We start from the raw sequence: 14,582 nt of genomic DNA on the forward strand, positions 1-14,582 counted from the left end.
CTGGAACAGTGAAGCTCTTTGGTCTCTCTAACGAGTATGGCCCAGTGGAATCGGTGGCTAAGCTTCACGCGTTTTATGTATCGTTTATTTGTTCTTACAGATTGATCTTACTCGTATCATGAATTCATTTGTCACGCCCGTGTCTTCAATTTTGTTGAAAATACATAAGATCCTTCACTTTTGTCGAAGGATATAAAAAAAGAACAGATCTCTTTAGCGGTAAAATTCTTTTTTAGAAAGCAAAAAAGAATTTTCTTTTCTTTCTTGACTCTCGGACTATTAAGGCAAGTCAAATGCAATTGAAGAAAAAATAAAAGAAATGTGAAACTGAATTGCAGAAGAAAGTCCCACCTGACCATTTACATGAACCATCGCACAGTCCTAATCGTTTCTACTTTACTTATCATAGGTTGATAATTTCGAAGCAATCGGGACTGCAACCAGTATTCACGTCAAATTTACTTGTTTAGCGGGGGGTGGCTACTCCCTAAACCGACTTTCTTCCTACTTCAGTTTCACATTTCTTTTTTTTCCCTCGTTTTTGCGGACCTTTATGTACTATTGTAAATTGATCGAGAGCGCGAAGCGCTATCGACGATCAATTTTGATTGTATAAGAATAAGAGAGAGAGACCTGAACTGTGTCGACCTTGTATTCTACAGCTCTTTTACAGCAGACAAAAAAAAAAGGTAGTTTAGGAGGGAGGGTTGGCAACCCTTTGGCCTCAGACCTTTTCACTTCATCTGAGTTAGGTGGTCGTCGGAATCCGTCAATACCTGCCCCTGAACTGTTGGATCCCACTTCGCCGATGATCGAATCTGCGTTTTAAAAGGGTAACAATGATTAGCTTATAAACTCATTAAATAGGAAAGCTGGGTGGGTGGGTGGATGTTACAGTTCAGGTCTCTCTCTCTTATTCTTATACAATCAAAATTGATCGTCGATAGCGCTTCGCGCTCTCGATCAATTTACAATTGTAGTCGAATGTTCGTTCGACCTGAACTATGACTTTAAAGCCAACATTTGTTTAGTCTATGCTCAGAACGACTTCTGCTACGGAAGGTTCTTTGGGCAGATCCCTTCTGTAAAATCTCGTAAAGGTTGATTCCGAGGACCAGTGGGCTGTGTTTAGAATTGTTTGGACAGAGATGCCTGCTGCTGCTGCTTTCGAAGAAGCCGCTCCTCTTGTTGAGTGAGCCGAGAATCTGCCTGTGTCTACGCCACTTTCCTGCAGCTGTCTCTTTAACCAACCCGCTACGGTCGATCTTTCTACTGGGTTGTACGGCTTCACTGATCCCATAAAGAGATGCCTACCATTCGATTGCACGCGATACTTCTCCGTTATAGATATGTAGTGTTCCGTGCAAGATACCGGGTCAATTCGGGGGTCCGGAATTCTTTTGATAAAGAACGTTTTTAGCGCTCCTTCCTTCTGAGCCTTTCTCGGTTTTAGGAAGGAAAATTCATACCGGATTCACTTATTCTTAGATCCTCTTTCCCGATAGAAGCCACTTCCGAAGCTCGAAGGAAGGATGCTAACGCCAGAAGCGTAGCCAGTTTCCGAGCGAGGGGGCCGATAGCTAAATCCTCGTTTTTAAGTTGGCTTAAATGGTTGGTCACTATACTGACGTCCCAGGTGAACTCGTACCTAGGTTTCGGAGGGTTTGAATTGTATATACCTTTCATCAATTTTACAATGAGCGGGTGTTTCCCGATCTGTAGGCCATCAATTGGTTGTAAGGTAGAGGAAAGCATCGACCTATAAATATTTATTGTGCCATACGCTTTTCCTTCGAAATGGGCTTCTGACAGGAATGATAGAATATGTTTTAGGTCATTTCGAAGGGGATTTTGGTCTTGTTTACCGCACCAATTGTACCAAGCGAGCCAGGCGGACTGGTACGCATCTCTCGTGGACTCTCGTGAGCCGGCCAGCAATAATTGGCCCACTTGTTCTGGAAAGCCCTGGTCTGCATATCGTTTCCGGATAATTTCCAAGCGATTAACTGGAAATTCTTGCATTCGCACAGGGGGTGTGGTTCCCCCGACTGGACGTAAGTAGATCCGGGCAGACGCGGAGAACTATTGGAATGTCGGAAGCTAGCTCTAGGGCTGTTGGAAACCATGATTGGCTCGGCCAATACGGACATACTAAGATCAGTGTCGCTCTCTCTTGTCTTATCTTTGTCAGGCAGTCTTCTATGAGAGAGAATGGGGGAAAGGCATAGCCGTTGCGGCCTAGCCAGCTGAATGAGAGAGCGTCCGTCTCCGCCGCTCCCGGTTGGGGTTTCCAGCTCGAGAACGTTTCCAGTTGGGCATTCCAATGGGATGCGAATAGATCGATTGCCACTTCCCATCTCCTCCGGATCAGTTGAAACACCTCCTTCTTCAGCATCCAATCGCTCCAGTCTTTTCTCACTCTCGATTCCAGATCTGCGACACCATTACAAAACCCTGGTAAGTTGATGGCCTGCAGTGTGATGTCTCGTTCCTCACACCATCCAGCTATATCTAGCGCTATTTTGTTAAGGCTAGCCGATCTGGAACCCCAATTTTATTTATATAGGCAACTGCAGTTGAGTTGTCTAGTTTAAGCAATACGGTACTGGAACGACTTTCTTCTGCGAAACATCTTAGTGCGTAGAAGCCTGCTAAAAGTTCCAGTTCGTTTATATGCCTGGCGGTGTCGGTTGATGTCCACGGACCTCCCGTCCTTACTTTGTTACTTACTGCACCCCACCCTGAGAGAGACGCATCGGCGTAGATGGTTATGGAAGGGCTTGGGTCTATCAGTGCTTTCTTTTTCTTTAAATTATGCGATGAAGTCCACCATGACAAGTCTTCTCTAGCTTCCCGGTTCAGTGAGATTTTGGATTTTAGTTCCCCATTGTCTAACTTGAGTCCGTTAATGTAGGTATTCTGGATATTACGGTAGTGGGCTTGGGAAAACGGGATAGCCCAAACGGCCCAGGTAAACCTTCCTAGAACGCTGGCGATTTCTCTTAACGTTAGAGAGTCTTTTTTTAAGGCATTCTTGCACAATTTAATGATGACGTCCTGCTTCGCGTCAGGCAGTTTAAAGGAAGCAGTAGTGGAATCAATCAAAAGGCCTAAGAACTCTATTTCCTGTGTGGGGGTTGTCTGCGATTTGTCTTTATTGATAATGAAGCCAAGCGAATCCAGCAGATTGGCGACTACCACTAACTGCCCTTTTAACGACTCCTTAGATTGGTTTAGAATTAATATATCATCCAAATAAATTATTAATCTAATTCCTCGCTGTCTTAAATACGCGACGACTGGCTTCAATAGTTTAGTAAAAGCCCAAGGGGCTGAGGAGAGGCCGAAAGGGAGACAGATGAATTGAAAGAGAGTGTTTTTCCATTTAAACTGTAAAAAACTTTGGTCCTCACTGTGGATGGGTATTGCGAGGTACGCATCTTTAAGGTCCAATTTTGCCATCCAGTCGTTATGGCGGACTACGTGTTTGATTGAGCTGACCCCTTCCATTTTGAAGTGCCTATACACAACATACGTGTTGAGCCTTTTTAAGTTAATGACGGGTCTAAAGCCCCCTGATTTCTTGGGAACGATGAATATGCCACTAACGAAACCCCTCGTTTCAACGCGTACCACCGCCCTTTTCTTAATCATGTCTTCTACTTCCTCATTACAGATTGCCCAATGACTCGGTCCCAACGCTGCGTTATTCGGTACGTTCTCTTGCGTAGGCGTCGAGTAAAATTCCAGTCTCAGCCCATTAGAAACTAACTCAAGGATCCAAGGATCAGCTGATATTTTGAACCAATTCATTTTGAAGGCTGATATCCTACCCCCTATCGCAACTTCCGAACCAGATGGGGAGAGCGGTCTGCCGATGTTTGATTTAACGATAGACACGTACCTTCCCCTGTTGTTGAAGTGTCTTGGTGTCCCGGCACTCTGCTGTCGTGTTGTACTCGACTGCGCTGCGTTCTCCGCCGAGTCTAGCCGAGGGGGTGTTGGCCTCTCCCACTTGTGTGTTGTTGAACGACGAACCCTGCTGGGCATCGGTGGATTCAAAGCGATGGCTGGTGGATTGACCCGACGGCCTATTGTTGTGCCCATCAGGATGGCGAAATTGATGTCCGCCATTGCGGTAAGGTTGCCCTGACAGGCGTTGAACCGGTTGAAGATTGCTTAGCATGGTCTGTTGTTGTGAAGACCTCACCATAGATTTTACGAAAGATTTTCCAAAAAGAGAACTAGCCTCCTTGGTGTTAAAGTTGTCCTGATCGTCGAGGAGGTAGAGGTATGAAGGGCTAGTCTGCCTGAGTACATTCTTTCTTCGCTGTTGAGTAACCTCGTGAAAGGAATCCCCCAGCAATTGAATAGCTACACTAATCGCTTCGCGGTGAGAGTCGTCATCAAGTTTCTCATTAGACAAAAAAAGAAGTGGTTGTGCTGCCCTGGATCTTTTGCTGTACGCAGTACAAGGCCCTCTCGTTGTGATCGATCGTGTTCTTTGAAGCCGACGATCCTTTAACTTGCTTGAGGCGTTGGTAGAGAGCGTCGTCCAAGGAAGGGCATTTAAACGCGGTTGAGCGCTTTTTAAAGGAAGCCAGGTAACGCCCCTTAGTTACCTTGGAATTTGCTGCGCCTACTCCCCTAAAAAAGGGGCGTAGCAGTCTCTTTCCTCTATTCTTTGACAATTTGAATTTTACTACCGCATCCTCGTTTTTATGTCGTTTCCCTGCCCTCGGGTTTTGATCTTTCTCTTCATTCCTTGGACGCCTTTTCCTCTCTCCTTCCAATGGAACTTTTGGGTCCTGGGGAATCTCGGGAGCCGGCGAAAGGTCCCGATCTGGATCGGCTAACCCCAGGGCGTCGGCCTCTTCTTCTCTTTGAATGTCTGGAGTAACGTCCCTATGAACTAGACCGTAGGGGCTTACTCTAACTCTAGCCGTGCTGATTCTCAATCTCCTAGATGAGCCACGAGACGACACATCACTATCACTTGAACTTTCTGAGCTGGAACTAGAGCTAGGGTCAGACATGACTATGCTGTAACAGAGCTAGAAAAGGTCTGAGGCCAAAGGGTTGCCAACCCTCCCTCCTAAACTACCTTTTTTTTTGTCTGCTGTAAAAGAGCTGTAGAATACAAGGTCGACACAGTTCAGGTCGAACGAACATTCGACTACAATAGAGGTTGCTGCTCGCAGCATGTTTATTTCCAAATGCCCACCGTATGGCAGATGGTCCATGGCACATTCACGACATGAGCTTTTCAGGACGTGACACCTCTATAGGGAGTGATCGACACCGCCTATTCCTACCACTCCAATGATAATAGGTCAGTAGCATCCCTTTAGTACACGAAATTAACTGCCCAAAACTCGCTGCTGCAAGTTTTGGCATTTTTCCAGCCATATTCGTTCATTAATTTAAACCTGTGGACTAAATTCACAAAATAAGCAGTGAACTATGTACACTAGGTGAATTTTGTAATAATGGAACAATTTTTTTTTCTTTGAAGTTAAATTATACAAATAAAACGATGTTTGGCACAACAGTACAGTTTGCTATAGGGACCGTGTAAAGGTGGTCTGCCTTATTTCAGTATTGACCTAAGTTTTTATTCTATATTCTATGGAAAAATTTAGAAACAAACAAATTTCTACCTTTTTTTTGAAAAAAGTTAGTTTTAGTTTTCAAACTAGATGCCGTTACTGTGCCTTTAGTGGTTGTGTAAATAAAATTTAAGCCCGGCGAAATAAGCCCGATTTTTTTTTTGTTTTTAAGTTGAGCTTCTAACAGTCAAACTAGATGGTGCTGGTGTGCTTTTCCTGCTTGTGTAAACAAAAATTTAAACCCACCAACAAAATAAGCCCGATTTTTTAAAGTCTTTAGTGCGAGAATAAAACATCAAAGTTATTCGTTACAGTACATCAACGACTGACCTGAAGATAAAAAAATTACTGCTTTGAGATTGACATTCAACAAAGACAATAAGGTGTGAGTTTCGACGAATTCCAAACGCTGTCGATATTTTGCAAATTTTGAGAAAAATGAGACGGGTATACCCCCCCGCTTTTTCCTTTTTCGCAAGCATTGTTTAGAACGTGTTTTACGCGTAATGGGTGCAAGTTTATAAGGTCTGGGTAATTTTCGTCAGTCTCAGGTAAGGATTCAACTTTTAACAGATGTAACTTATAATTCAGATTAAGGAACAGACGTTTTCGGGACACAGTGATAGTGTTGACCAGTTATGTTGGCATGAAACCAATCCTGATTTGCTCAGCACTGCCAGTGGTGACAAAGCAATGAAAGTTTAGGATGCAAGAATAAAGAAAAACATTGCAACAGTTAACACCAAGGGTATTTCTGTTATCAAATTCAAATTTTATTATGCTAGCTCACACCCATTTGTTTCCCATTTCTCATTCAACAGGAGAAAATATCAACATTACCTCGTCACCTGGTGGTAATTCGATCGCTGTAGGAAATAAAGACGATCTAATCACATTTATTGATGCCAGAACTTTCAAAATAAGAATGGAGAATCTGTTCAAATTTGAAGTCAATGAAATAGAACGAAGCAAGGCCAGCAATCTGTTTTTCTTAAAGAGTGGGCAAGGCTGCATCCAGATATGAGAGTAATGGTGAATTGCTTTTTGTATTCAACCCAATTGATACTACCAATGTCTCCTCGGTCTTGTTACCCAGAGTTGACGACAGTCCACGTAACACAGGCTTACCCTGCCAAACTTGGATTTGCATCGAATTTGACCCGATTGGACGGTATTTCGCCACTGGGTCTGCTGACACCCTGGTTTCGCTGTGGGATGCCGATGAAATCGCTTGTTTGCGCACTTCCTCGAGGTACTGATAAGGCCAAATTACGCAATGTTTTTGGATTTAGGTTATTCAGTTAATATATTGGGTGTTTTTCTTAGGTTGGATTAGCCAGTCTGCACCCTGATTTTCAGCCACAATGGATCTATGCTAGCGTCTGGGTCAGAAGACCTTTTGATCGATGTCAGCCATGTAGGCATTGATGAACGTGTAATAGCCATCCAGTGGACAGGCCTGCTTTCACGGCCGCCTGGTACACACGCTCTCATCTACTTGCCTACGCTTGCGAAAGATAAAGATGACGGAAATCGAGATCCTGGAACAGTGAAGCTCTTTGGTCTCTCTAACGAGTATGGCCCAGTGGAATCGGTGGCTAAGCTTCACGCGTTTTATGTATCGTTTATTTGTCCTTACAGATTGATCTTACTCGTATCATGAATTCATTTGTCACGCCCGTGTCTTCAATTTTGTTGAAAATACATAAGATCCTTCACTTTTGTCGAAGGATATAAAAAAAGAACAGATCTCTTTAGCGGTAAAATTCTTTTTTAGAAAGCAAAAAAGAATTTTCTTTTCTTTCTTGACTCTCGGACTATTAAGGCAAGTCAAATGCAATTGAAGAAAAAATAAAAGAAATGTGAAACTGAATTGCAGAAGAAAGTCCCACCTGACCATTTACATGAACCATCGCACAGTCCTAATCGTTTCTACTTTACTTATCATAGGTTGATAATTTCGAAGCAATCGGGACTGCAACCAGTATTCACGTCAAATTTACTTGTTTAGCGGGGGGTGGCTACTCCCTAAACCGACTTTCTTCCTACTTCAGTTTCACATTTCTTTTTTTTCCCCTCGTTTTTGCGGACCTTTATGTACTATAGAGGTTGCTGCTCGCAGCATGTTTATTTCCAAATGCCCACCGTATGGCAGATGGTCCATGGCACATTCACGACATGAGCTTTTCAGGACGTGACACCTCTATAGGGAGTGATCGACACCGCCTATTCCTACCACTCCAATGATAATAGGTCAGTAGCATCCCTTTAGTACACGAAATTAACTGCCCAAAACTCGCTGCTGCAAGTTTTGGCATTTTTCCAGCCATATTCGTTCATTAATTTAAACCTGTGGACTAAATTCACAAAATAAGCAGTGAACTATGTACACTAGGTGAAGTTTGTAATAATGGAACAATTTTTTTTTCTTTGAAGTTAAATTATACAAATAAAACGATGTTTGGCACAACAGTACAGTTTGCTATAGGGACCGTGTAAAGGTGGTCTGCCTTATTTCAGTATTGACCTAAGTTTTTATTCTATATTCTATGGAAAAATTTAGAAACAAACAAATTTCTACCTTTTTTTTGAAACATGAATTAAATTATTTCATTTTTAACATGAATTTATATACAGTATGAAAATTTAAAAAGAATTTCTTCTCTACTTTTCTTTCTATCTATTTTATTTCATTTGCCATTATATGTTTCAATTTATCCCTACAAGAATATTTCAAAAGTGGCTATACACTCTACTTGAACTCTGGACTTAGCTCTTCGCGCAATCATTATGGCCAACGAGTGGTAACGAGAGAAGCAGACTTAGTGACGGCTCATGAGTTAGGACACAACTGGGGTTCAGAGCACGACCCGGATTTACCCGAATGTAGCCCACCTGCTTCGCAAGGCGGTTCCTACTTGATGTACACTTACTCAGTTTCGGGTTATGACGTGAAAAACAAGGTAAAATTCTTATACTATATGTTATCCGGTTAATCAATAATTCACCTCATTTCCCGATCTTCAAGAAATTTTCGCCTTGTTCTTTGAGATCTATACGAGCTGTTCTGCTTGCAAAAGCTGGCGGTTGCTTCACTGAACCTGAAGAATCATTTTGCGGCAATTTACGCGTGGAAGGAAAAGAGGAATGTGATGCCGGACTATTGGGTTCTGAGGATAACGACAGTTGCTGCGATAAGTTTTGCAACTTATGTCGCAACCAGGATGCTGTTTGCAGCGATAAAAACTCTCCCTGTTGTAAAAATTGCATGTTAATGCCAGCCGGCCAAAAATGTCGTGAGGCTCAAAGAGCCACCTGTGAACAAAAGGCTAAGTGCACAGGTAAAGGGATCTTCCCTTTTTGTAGCATTGACGTTTAGCTATTGATTCACGCTTGTCTATTCTTCAATTGACAGGTACCAGTTCTGAGTGTCCAGCCTCGGCACCACAACCAGACGGTACCGAATGCTTAGAAAAGGGTCAATGTCGTAACGGAACTTGTCTGCCATTCTGCGAAACACAGAACTATCAGTCGTGCATGTGTGATACCGTCGCAGACGCATGCAAGCGTTGCTGCCGTTATCACCTCAATGATACTTGCTTTCCGTTTGAGCCCTACGATATTCTGCCTGACGGCACACCATGCGTTCATGGGTTCTGTAATAGCGTAAGTATCTACCTGTGACAGCCTTATTATATTTTGATTTCTGCTATTATTTAATTGACTTTCGTGGAATAGGGGATCTGTGAGAAAACTGTTCAAGATATTGTGGAACGATTTTGGGATATCGTTGAGGAACTGAACATTAACCGCGTTTTATCAATGCTAAAAGACAAGCTAGTTGGAGCCGTGCTAATTGTATCAACTCTCTTGTGGATACCAGCATCCTGTCTTATCAGCTGGGTAAGCAAGACAAAGTTGTTAGCAGCACGCTTTTGAAAATAAATAAAAATTTATTTTTGATTGTTAAGGTTGATCGCAAACGTAAGCGACAGTTAGAGACAGAGGAAGCCTGGCTGAGATCAGGTGAGCTGATCCATCCATCAGAAAATGGAACTCGTCGAATCATACACGCCCGTCCTCGGCCTTCACAGCAACAACGTTAGAGAAGATAGGTTTTCCTGCCTGTTTTGTATTGCGATGCGATTCAACTTTTCGTATATTGTACAAGCATTGCAATCTTCGTTAACCCTTATTTATTTGCTTGTATTTTATAATTAAAATCCCATCTAACGATACGAGGTTTGCATTTCTCAATCAATTGCCAGTTAGAGGGGCGAGTTGAAAATCCTCATTTATTCCGTTCAATCGTACTTGTGTCTGCCCTTTTTTGCTATGATTTACATGACTTTTGTCTGTTTTGTTTCTAGTCACATAAGTGTTTCGTGTAAGTGACTCACCATCTGTGTATGCAAAACACTGAATAAATGTTAATTCTTTCTGAGATATATTTTACACGTTGAACGATATGCCAACAGCTGTAAAGTTGTCTGCTATATATGACATTACCTTTGATGCATTGGGTAACAAAACTGAACATGTATCGTTTAGATTTCAAAGAATAGAATAACGTTGGAAGAAAGCATAAGTACATTAACAACGATATTTATTCACTTTGGCGCGCGTTGCCCTATTTTTACAGTCGCAGATTTACCGTAAAGCTTGCATTATATAATGGGTTAATCCATGTTCGAATTTAGTCAGAAATCATTAGTAAATAATTTCCAGAAAACTATTTTTTCAACTTAATTAGATTAGGGGGGGGGGAGGGCTTTTTAGCATTCAAGATCAGTAGACGACAGTCAGTCGAAGAGCGCACGTTCTACCTTAGGGGTCGTTTAAATCAAGCCTTGGTGCAAGTCTTGTAAGTGTGAGGAAAGTGGCTATTGATGCAGTGTATACCAGCGGTTAGTGATGCGTCTCAACGAGGAGACAACAGGGTTCGAGACCTCGTCATCGGACACGTTCATTTCCGATCCAGAAGGGAAACCTTAATGAATGGACATATTCATCACATTTCTCCTACGCCAAGCCCGGGAAAGGGCGACCGAACACAGCGTATCCACATCAGTCGCTCAAATGGATGGGCAAAATTACGTCCTGCCCAAGCACACCGCCGTCATACGGTGATTACAAGAGCCACGCCGAAGGAAAGTTGAATATAATCGACGGTTTGCGTAATGCGGGTATTTTATAATGCTCACGAACCTTCGTCTGGAGCTCCTGTTCTCCCAGCATCGTTGCTCTGGATGTATCCTGCCGTTGGCGGCCGACAGACACACAAATTTTATGGACTGCTCTCCGTGCCATTACTACCTGTGTAAATCGTCCGAACGTCATAAAATCCTTAGCGGACCTCGGCAGGCCTATAGAGGAGTACTATTTAGGAAAATTAAGGTCTACTTGACCGCTCCCAGGACCAAGAACACCTCATGGGTGTTCATCTTTCGCCTTTAGTTGCAACACAGATATTTTTTCTAATTTCATTGTACATATGTGGACCCGCTGCCACCTACAATGCTGTCCTCAACGGGTAGGGTTATGGGAGGCTCGGGCCTGCCTGAGATTTATCTGCTGCCCAAGTCCTGACCTGTACCATTTGTTTCACGACGTTGAAATAAAGTTTTATCGGGTCCCATCACGCATTTTTTCATTATCGCTTTAACCCCTCATTTCATTTTAATGCCCGCTCTAGCTGCATGTAGACTGTAGAGTGCCGTACAGTCAATTCGTCTAAGTTTACCCGTCAACAATAAAGAATGGCCCTTAAAGAAAAAAGGAGAGGGCATTCGACTGAAGAAGAGCCCAAGCGAAGTATTGCAAATAATTTGAAAAAAAGGGAAAATGACGAAAGCAAAGCTAGTCGAGTATGCAACAAGAAAAATTGGCAGCCAGTTTTTTGTTAAGGTAAAGTATTGTGGATTTTTCATTATTTCTTCATTTAAATTCAGGGGAAACCTTGGCCACACAAAGTTGTTGGTTACTGCAACACGCCACTGGTCCGTTGTTCAAGACATTTCTTATGGTACATCTGCACATCTTTTGAGTACAGGTATTGATAGAGGCGAGCCACTTCATAAACCGCGAATGCAATGTCAGGTGGTGTAGACACCATAATATTGCGTCAAACTACCTACATCTACCTTATATTTCGGTAAATATATTGATTCGAAGGGATACTTTTTAATTACATTTCACCATGTTGAATCTTTGAAGAATGTGTTGAACATAGTGCGACTAATAGAGGAAAAGTCGTTATCGGCGGTTTCAGAGATCTGCAGGACGACAAATATTTTAGCAGGAACTGATGTGACTTCAATAGTTAATCTGAGATATGGAAAAACACTGCAAATTGTGTGCTCATTGTAGTTCCCAATCAGGCCTTCATGAGCTTAAATCACTATACTAGTTAGGCCATAACATGTAGATATTAAAAACGGAAAATATTGATGATCCTTTTGGAAACAAGTCCGTTTTTTTTTCCTTCCCTTTTTTTCCAGTTTCTCCTTATTTGGGTTTGCGTGCATGGGCGGGAAAGGCATTCCCCGTTATGTGTAGCGGTTGACTCTTACCTTGTTTGAATAAATCTGCATAGTAATCACCTTGACTGCATTCCATAACAATTTTGTTCCGGGTGAATTATAACAAAAATCAAAGTGCAAATAGCCAGAATACCAGTGACATTCAATTGACATTGAGGTTATTTCGCTGATTGCGATCGTCATTCTCCCGCATTCTCAGTGCATTTCATTTGTCAAAAGAAATCCAAAGAACTGTTTTCAGTCTCAGCAAAATGGGTGGGATAGAAATTCGTCATAATTTTGAAAAAAAGACAAAAGCCAAACAACAGCAGTCGTAATGACAAACTAACTGGTGTGAAGGGTGGAACGGAGTCGGCTGCATCAGACAACGCAATTCAAGTTCGTCCGTGACTTTAATTCGACCTTCAGATTCGCACTCAGGCGTTTTGTAAATGTAAAACATTTTACTTGTATTCTCATCAATTGTAATTGCTCGATCCATCATTATAAACATTGGCGTGTCGCGGAACACAACCTGTTTTTTTTATTCCGCTGTTTGAACAGGGTTGGTGTTGGAACTCGATCTGGTTTGGCGAGCGTTCACCTGACCATCAAACAAACGAAAGGAATAAGAAACAAAAGAAAATAGTTTACAAGCATGGAATATCTATAGACTTGTGCGATTGGATGCCACACGTACTGCAAATTCAACTTCCATTGTATATCTACAAGACAACGTATGGCAAACGTATTGAACATACTAAGTCTGTATACACTGCGGGACAATGACAGCTGTTTCCAGCAGAGGAAGGTGGGGCATTCTGAATTATTCCGTACAAAAACGGATATTAATGGTATCCTTTTATTTTTTTTTTTTTTAATTTAAATTAGGTTTATTTGATTGAAGACAAACGAAAAATGTCACAGGATAACTGAGTTTTTGTATTTTTGATGTGACTAGTATCGATTTAAAAGGTTTGAACACAGCAAAATGAGAGCTGAAACAGCAATAAGTGTACCCATTCTTATAAATCCTCCCTGTATAAATAGACGGGAAGCAACGGCCAGCCTTTCTCCCGCAGACTTGTCTGAACACGTTCAAGGGGACTGGAATTTCTTCCGTTGATCTGCTGTCAGCGGTACCCTGTCGCAACAAGACGATTTTTAAAGGAACAATGAATTCATTGGCTGAACATTTATGGGTAACTTGTGACGCTATCAAATCTTAATTTGAACTTACACTGGTTTCTTCAAACTTTTGCGGTCCTTGCGATTCTTGTGTCGCAGAGCGCAACGCAACCTCTCCGGATCGACAGGTGGACGATGAGGATCACTGAAACGAATGACGTCCAACAAACGTTTCAGTTCGGCCGCAGTGTCTCCGAGTAGCAGACGCTCGTAGAAGAGGACAGTGCCATTCTGGATGGTCTCAATCCAGCCGACTGCGTGATCGGCCCACATATTGGCTCCGTAGTCAACGAATGCTTCCCATTTAGGGCCAGAGAAATATTTTTCTGACACTACGCCAGTTTTATTTCCTGACGTAGCTAAGAAATGAGCATAAGTGAACATTGTGTCTACGGGGTTTCGTAGGGGAAGTACTCCTCGGTATCAATACAAGAAACTACGTACGGGACCTCTTTTGCCAGTTTTTTCGTTGTTTCATTTCCCTTTATCTACGTCAAACGTTGAACGACAAAGTTAGCTGACTAAATTGCTTTTTAATTCACTTTATCAGATAGTGACCCCATTGAAACTTCCAATCGGGAGAACGCGAACAGGTCCAGGAATGTCGTGATCCTCGATGAGAATCGTGCATTCGCATTTGAGATTTGCATTGCTGCTTGAATGATTTCCTACATTCGCGAATTAAAACATCTCGAAACGCTAATAATAAAATCACAGCACGAACAAAAGGACTCTTCACCTGTTAACACGGTCGGCTTGTCTGCACGTCCGTAAAAGCTGCCCGTGTAGACTCTGTTCATGTACGAAATGAAATAGTGCATTACTCATACAGTGCATCATTCCTGACTCACCCTTCACCCCACTCCCGGGGAATGAAGTTAACGCCCATTTCGGCCTGGTGCGATTTCGTGCAAACTACAAAAAAGCACAGATTCATTTCGTTTAGCCTTTTGATTGACTTTCTTTTGGTTGTAGAGTATGAAGAGAACTTGTACCTGAACAGGGAAATGTTGACGGGCAGGATCACCAATCCAAGGATATCTCACGTGGTCTGGATCGATGATATAATCGGGAGGTAAAGTTAAGTTTCGTCCCTGGCAATCAGCCAAGAATTTCCAAACGTGCCGATGATCGAGCACACGATGTGTGATCCTTAGTAGTTCAACTGATGTAATGAGAAAATTGAAACACCTGCTGTTGCTAATGCAATTGCATACAATTCTTTACGACGTAGTTTCATCTCGATCGATGCACACACTGAGAG

General features: G+C 42.4%; 1 protein-coding gene, 1 long non-coding RNA gene and 1 pseudogene across 2 annotated transcripts; 2 read left to right on the forward strand and 1 right to left on the reverse strand.

Annotated features, from left to right (window-relative positions):
• The first annotated feature begins 6,202 nt into the window (after positions 1-6,202).
• On the forward strand, positions 6,203-7,282 carry LOC130685384 (uncharacterized). Its single transcript, XR_008999587.2, has 4 exons — positions 6,203-6,357; positions 6,431-6,635; positions 6,706-6,861; positions 6,936-7,282. It is a non-coding gene; the product is annotated as an uncharacterized LOC130685384 (long non-coding RNA).
• Positions 7,283-7,852: 570 nt separating this feature from the next.
• On the forward strand, positions 7,853-9,715 carry LOC130685477 (ADAM 17-like protease). The gene is made up of 6 exons (XM_057508774.1): positions 7,853-7,862; positions 8,337-8,572; positions 8,638-8,950; positions 9,025-9,275; positions 9,348-9,512; positions 9,581-9,715. Exons 1-6 carry the CDS (start codon positions 7,853-7,855, stop codon positions 9,713-9,715), a joined length of 1,110 nt encoding a protein of 369 aa, XP_057364757.1.
• A 3,440-nt stretch (positions 9,716-13,155) lies between these two features.
• Positions 13,156-14,255, reverse strand: LOC130685476 (sialate:O-sulfotransferase 1-like; annotated as a pseudogene).
• Between the last annotated feature and the right edge of the window lie 327 nt (positions 14,256-14,582).

The sequence above is a fragment of the Daphnia carinata genome, chromosome 3 (genome assembly GCF_022539665.2).
Source record: "Daphnia carinata strain CSIRO-1 chromosome 3, CSIRO_AGI_Dcar_HiC_V3, whole genome shotgun sequence".
Taxonomy (NCBI): domain Eukaryota; kingdom Metazoa; phylum Arthropoda; class Branchiopoda; order Diplostraca; family Daphniidae; genus Daphnia; species Daphnia carinata.

What these genes read in the sequence shown, in the direction of transcription:
- LOC130685477 (XM_057508774.1), top strand. An exon ending in GTTATGACGTGAAAAACAAG is followed by an intron (nt 8,573 to 8,637) that starts GTAAAATTCTTA and finishes CCGATCTTCAAG; the next exon opens with AAATTTTCGCCTTGTTCTTT. An exon ending in ACAAAAGGCTAAGTGCACAG is followed by an intron (nt 8,951 to 9,024) that starts GTAAAGGGATCT and finishes TTCAATTGACAG; the next exon opens with GTACCAGTTCTGAGTGTCCA.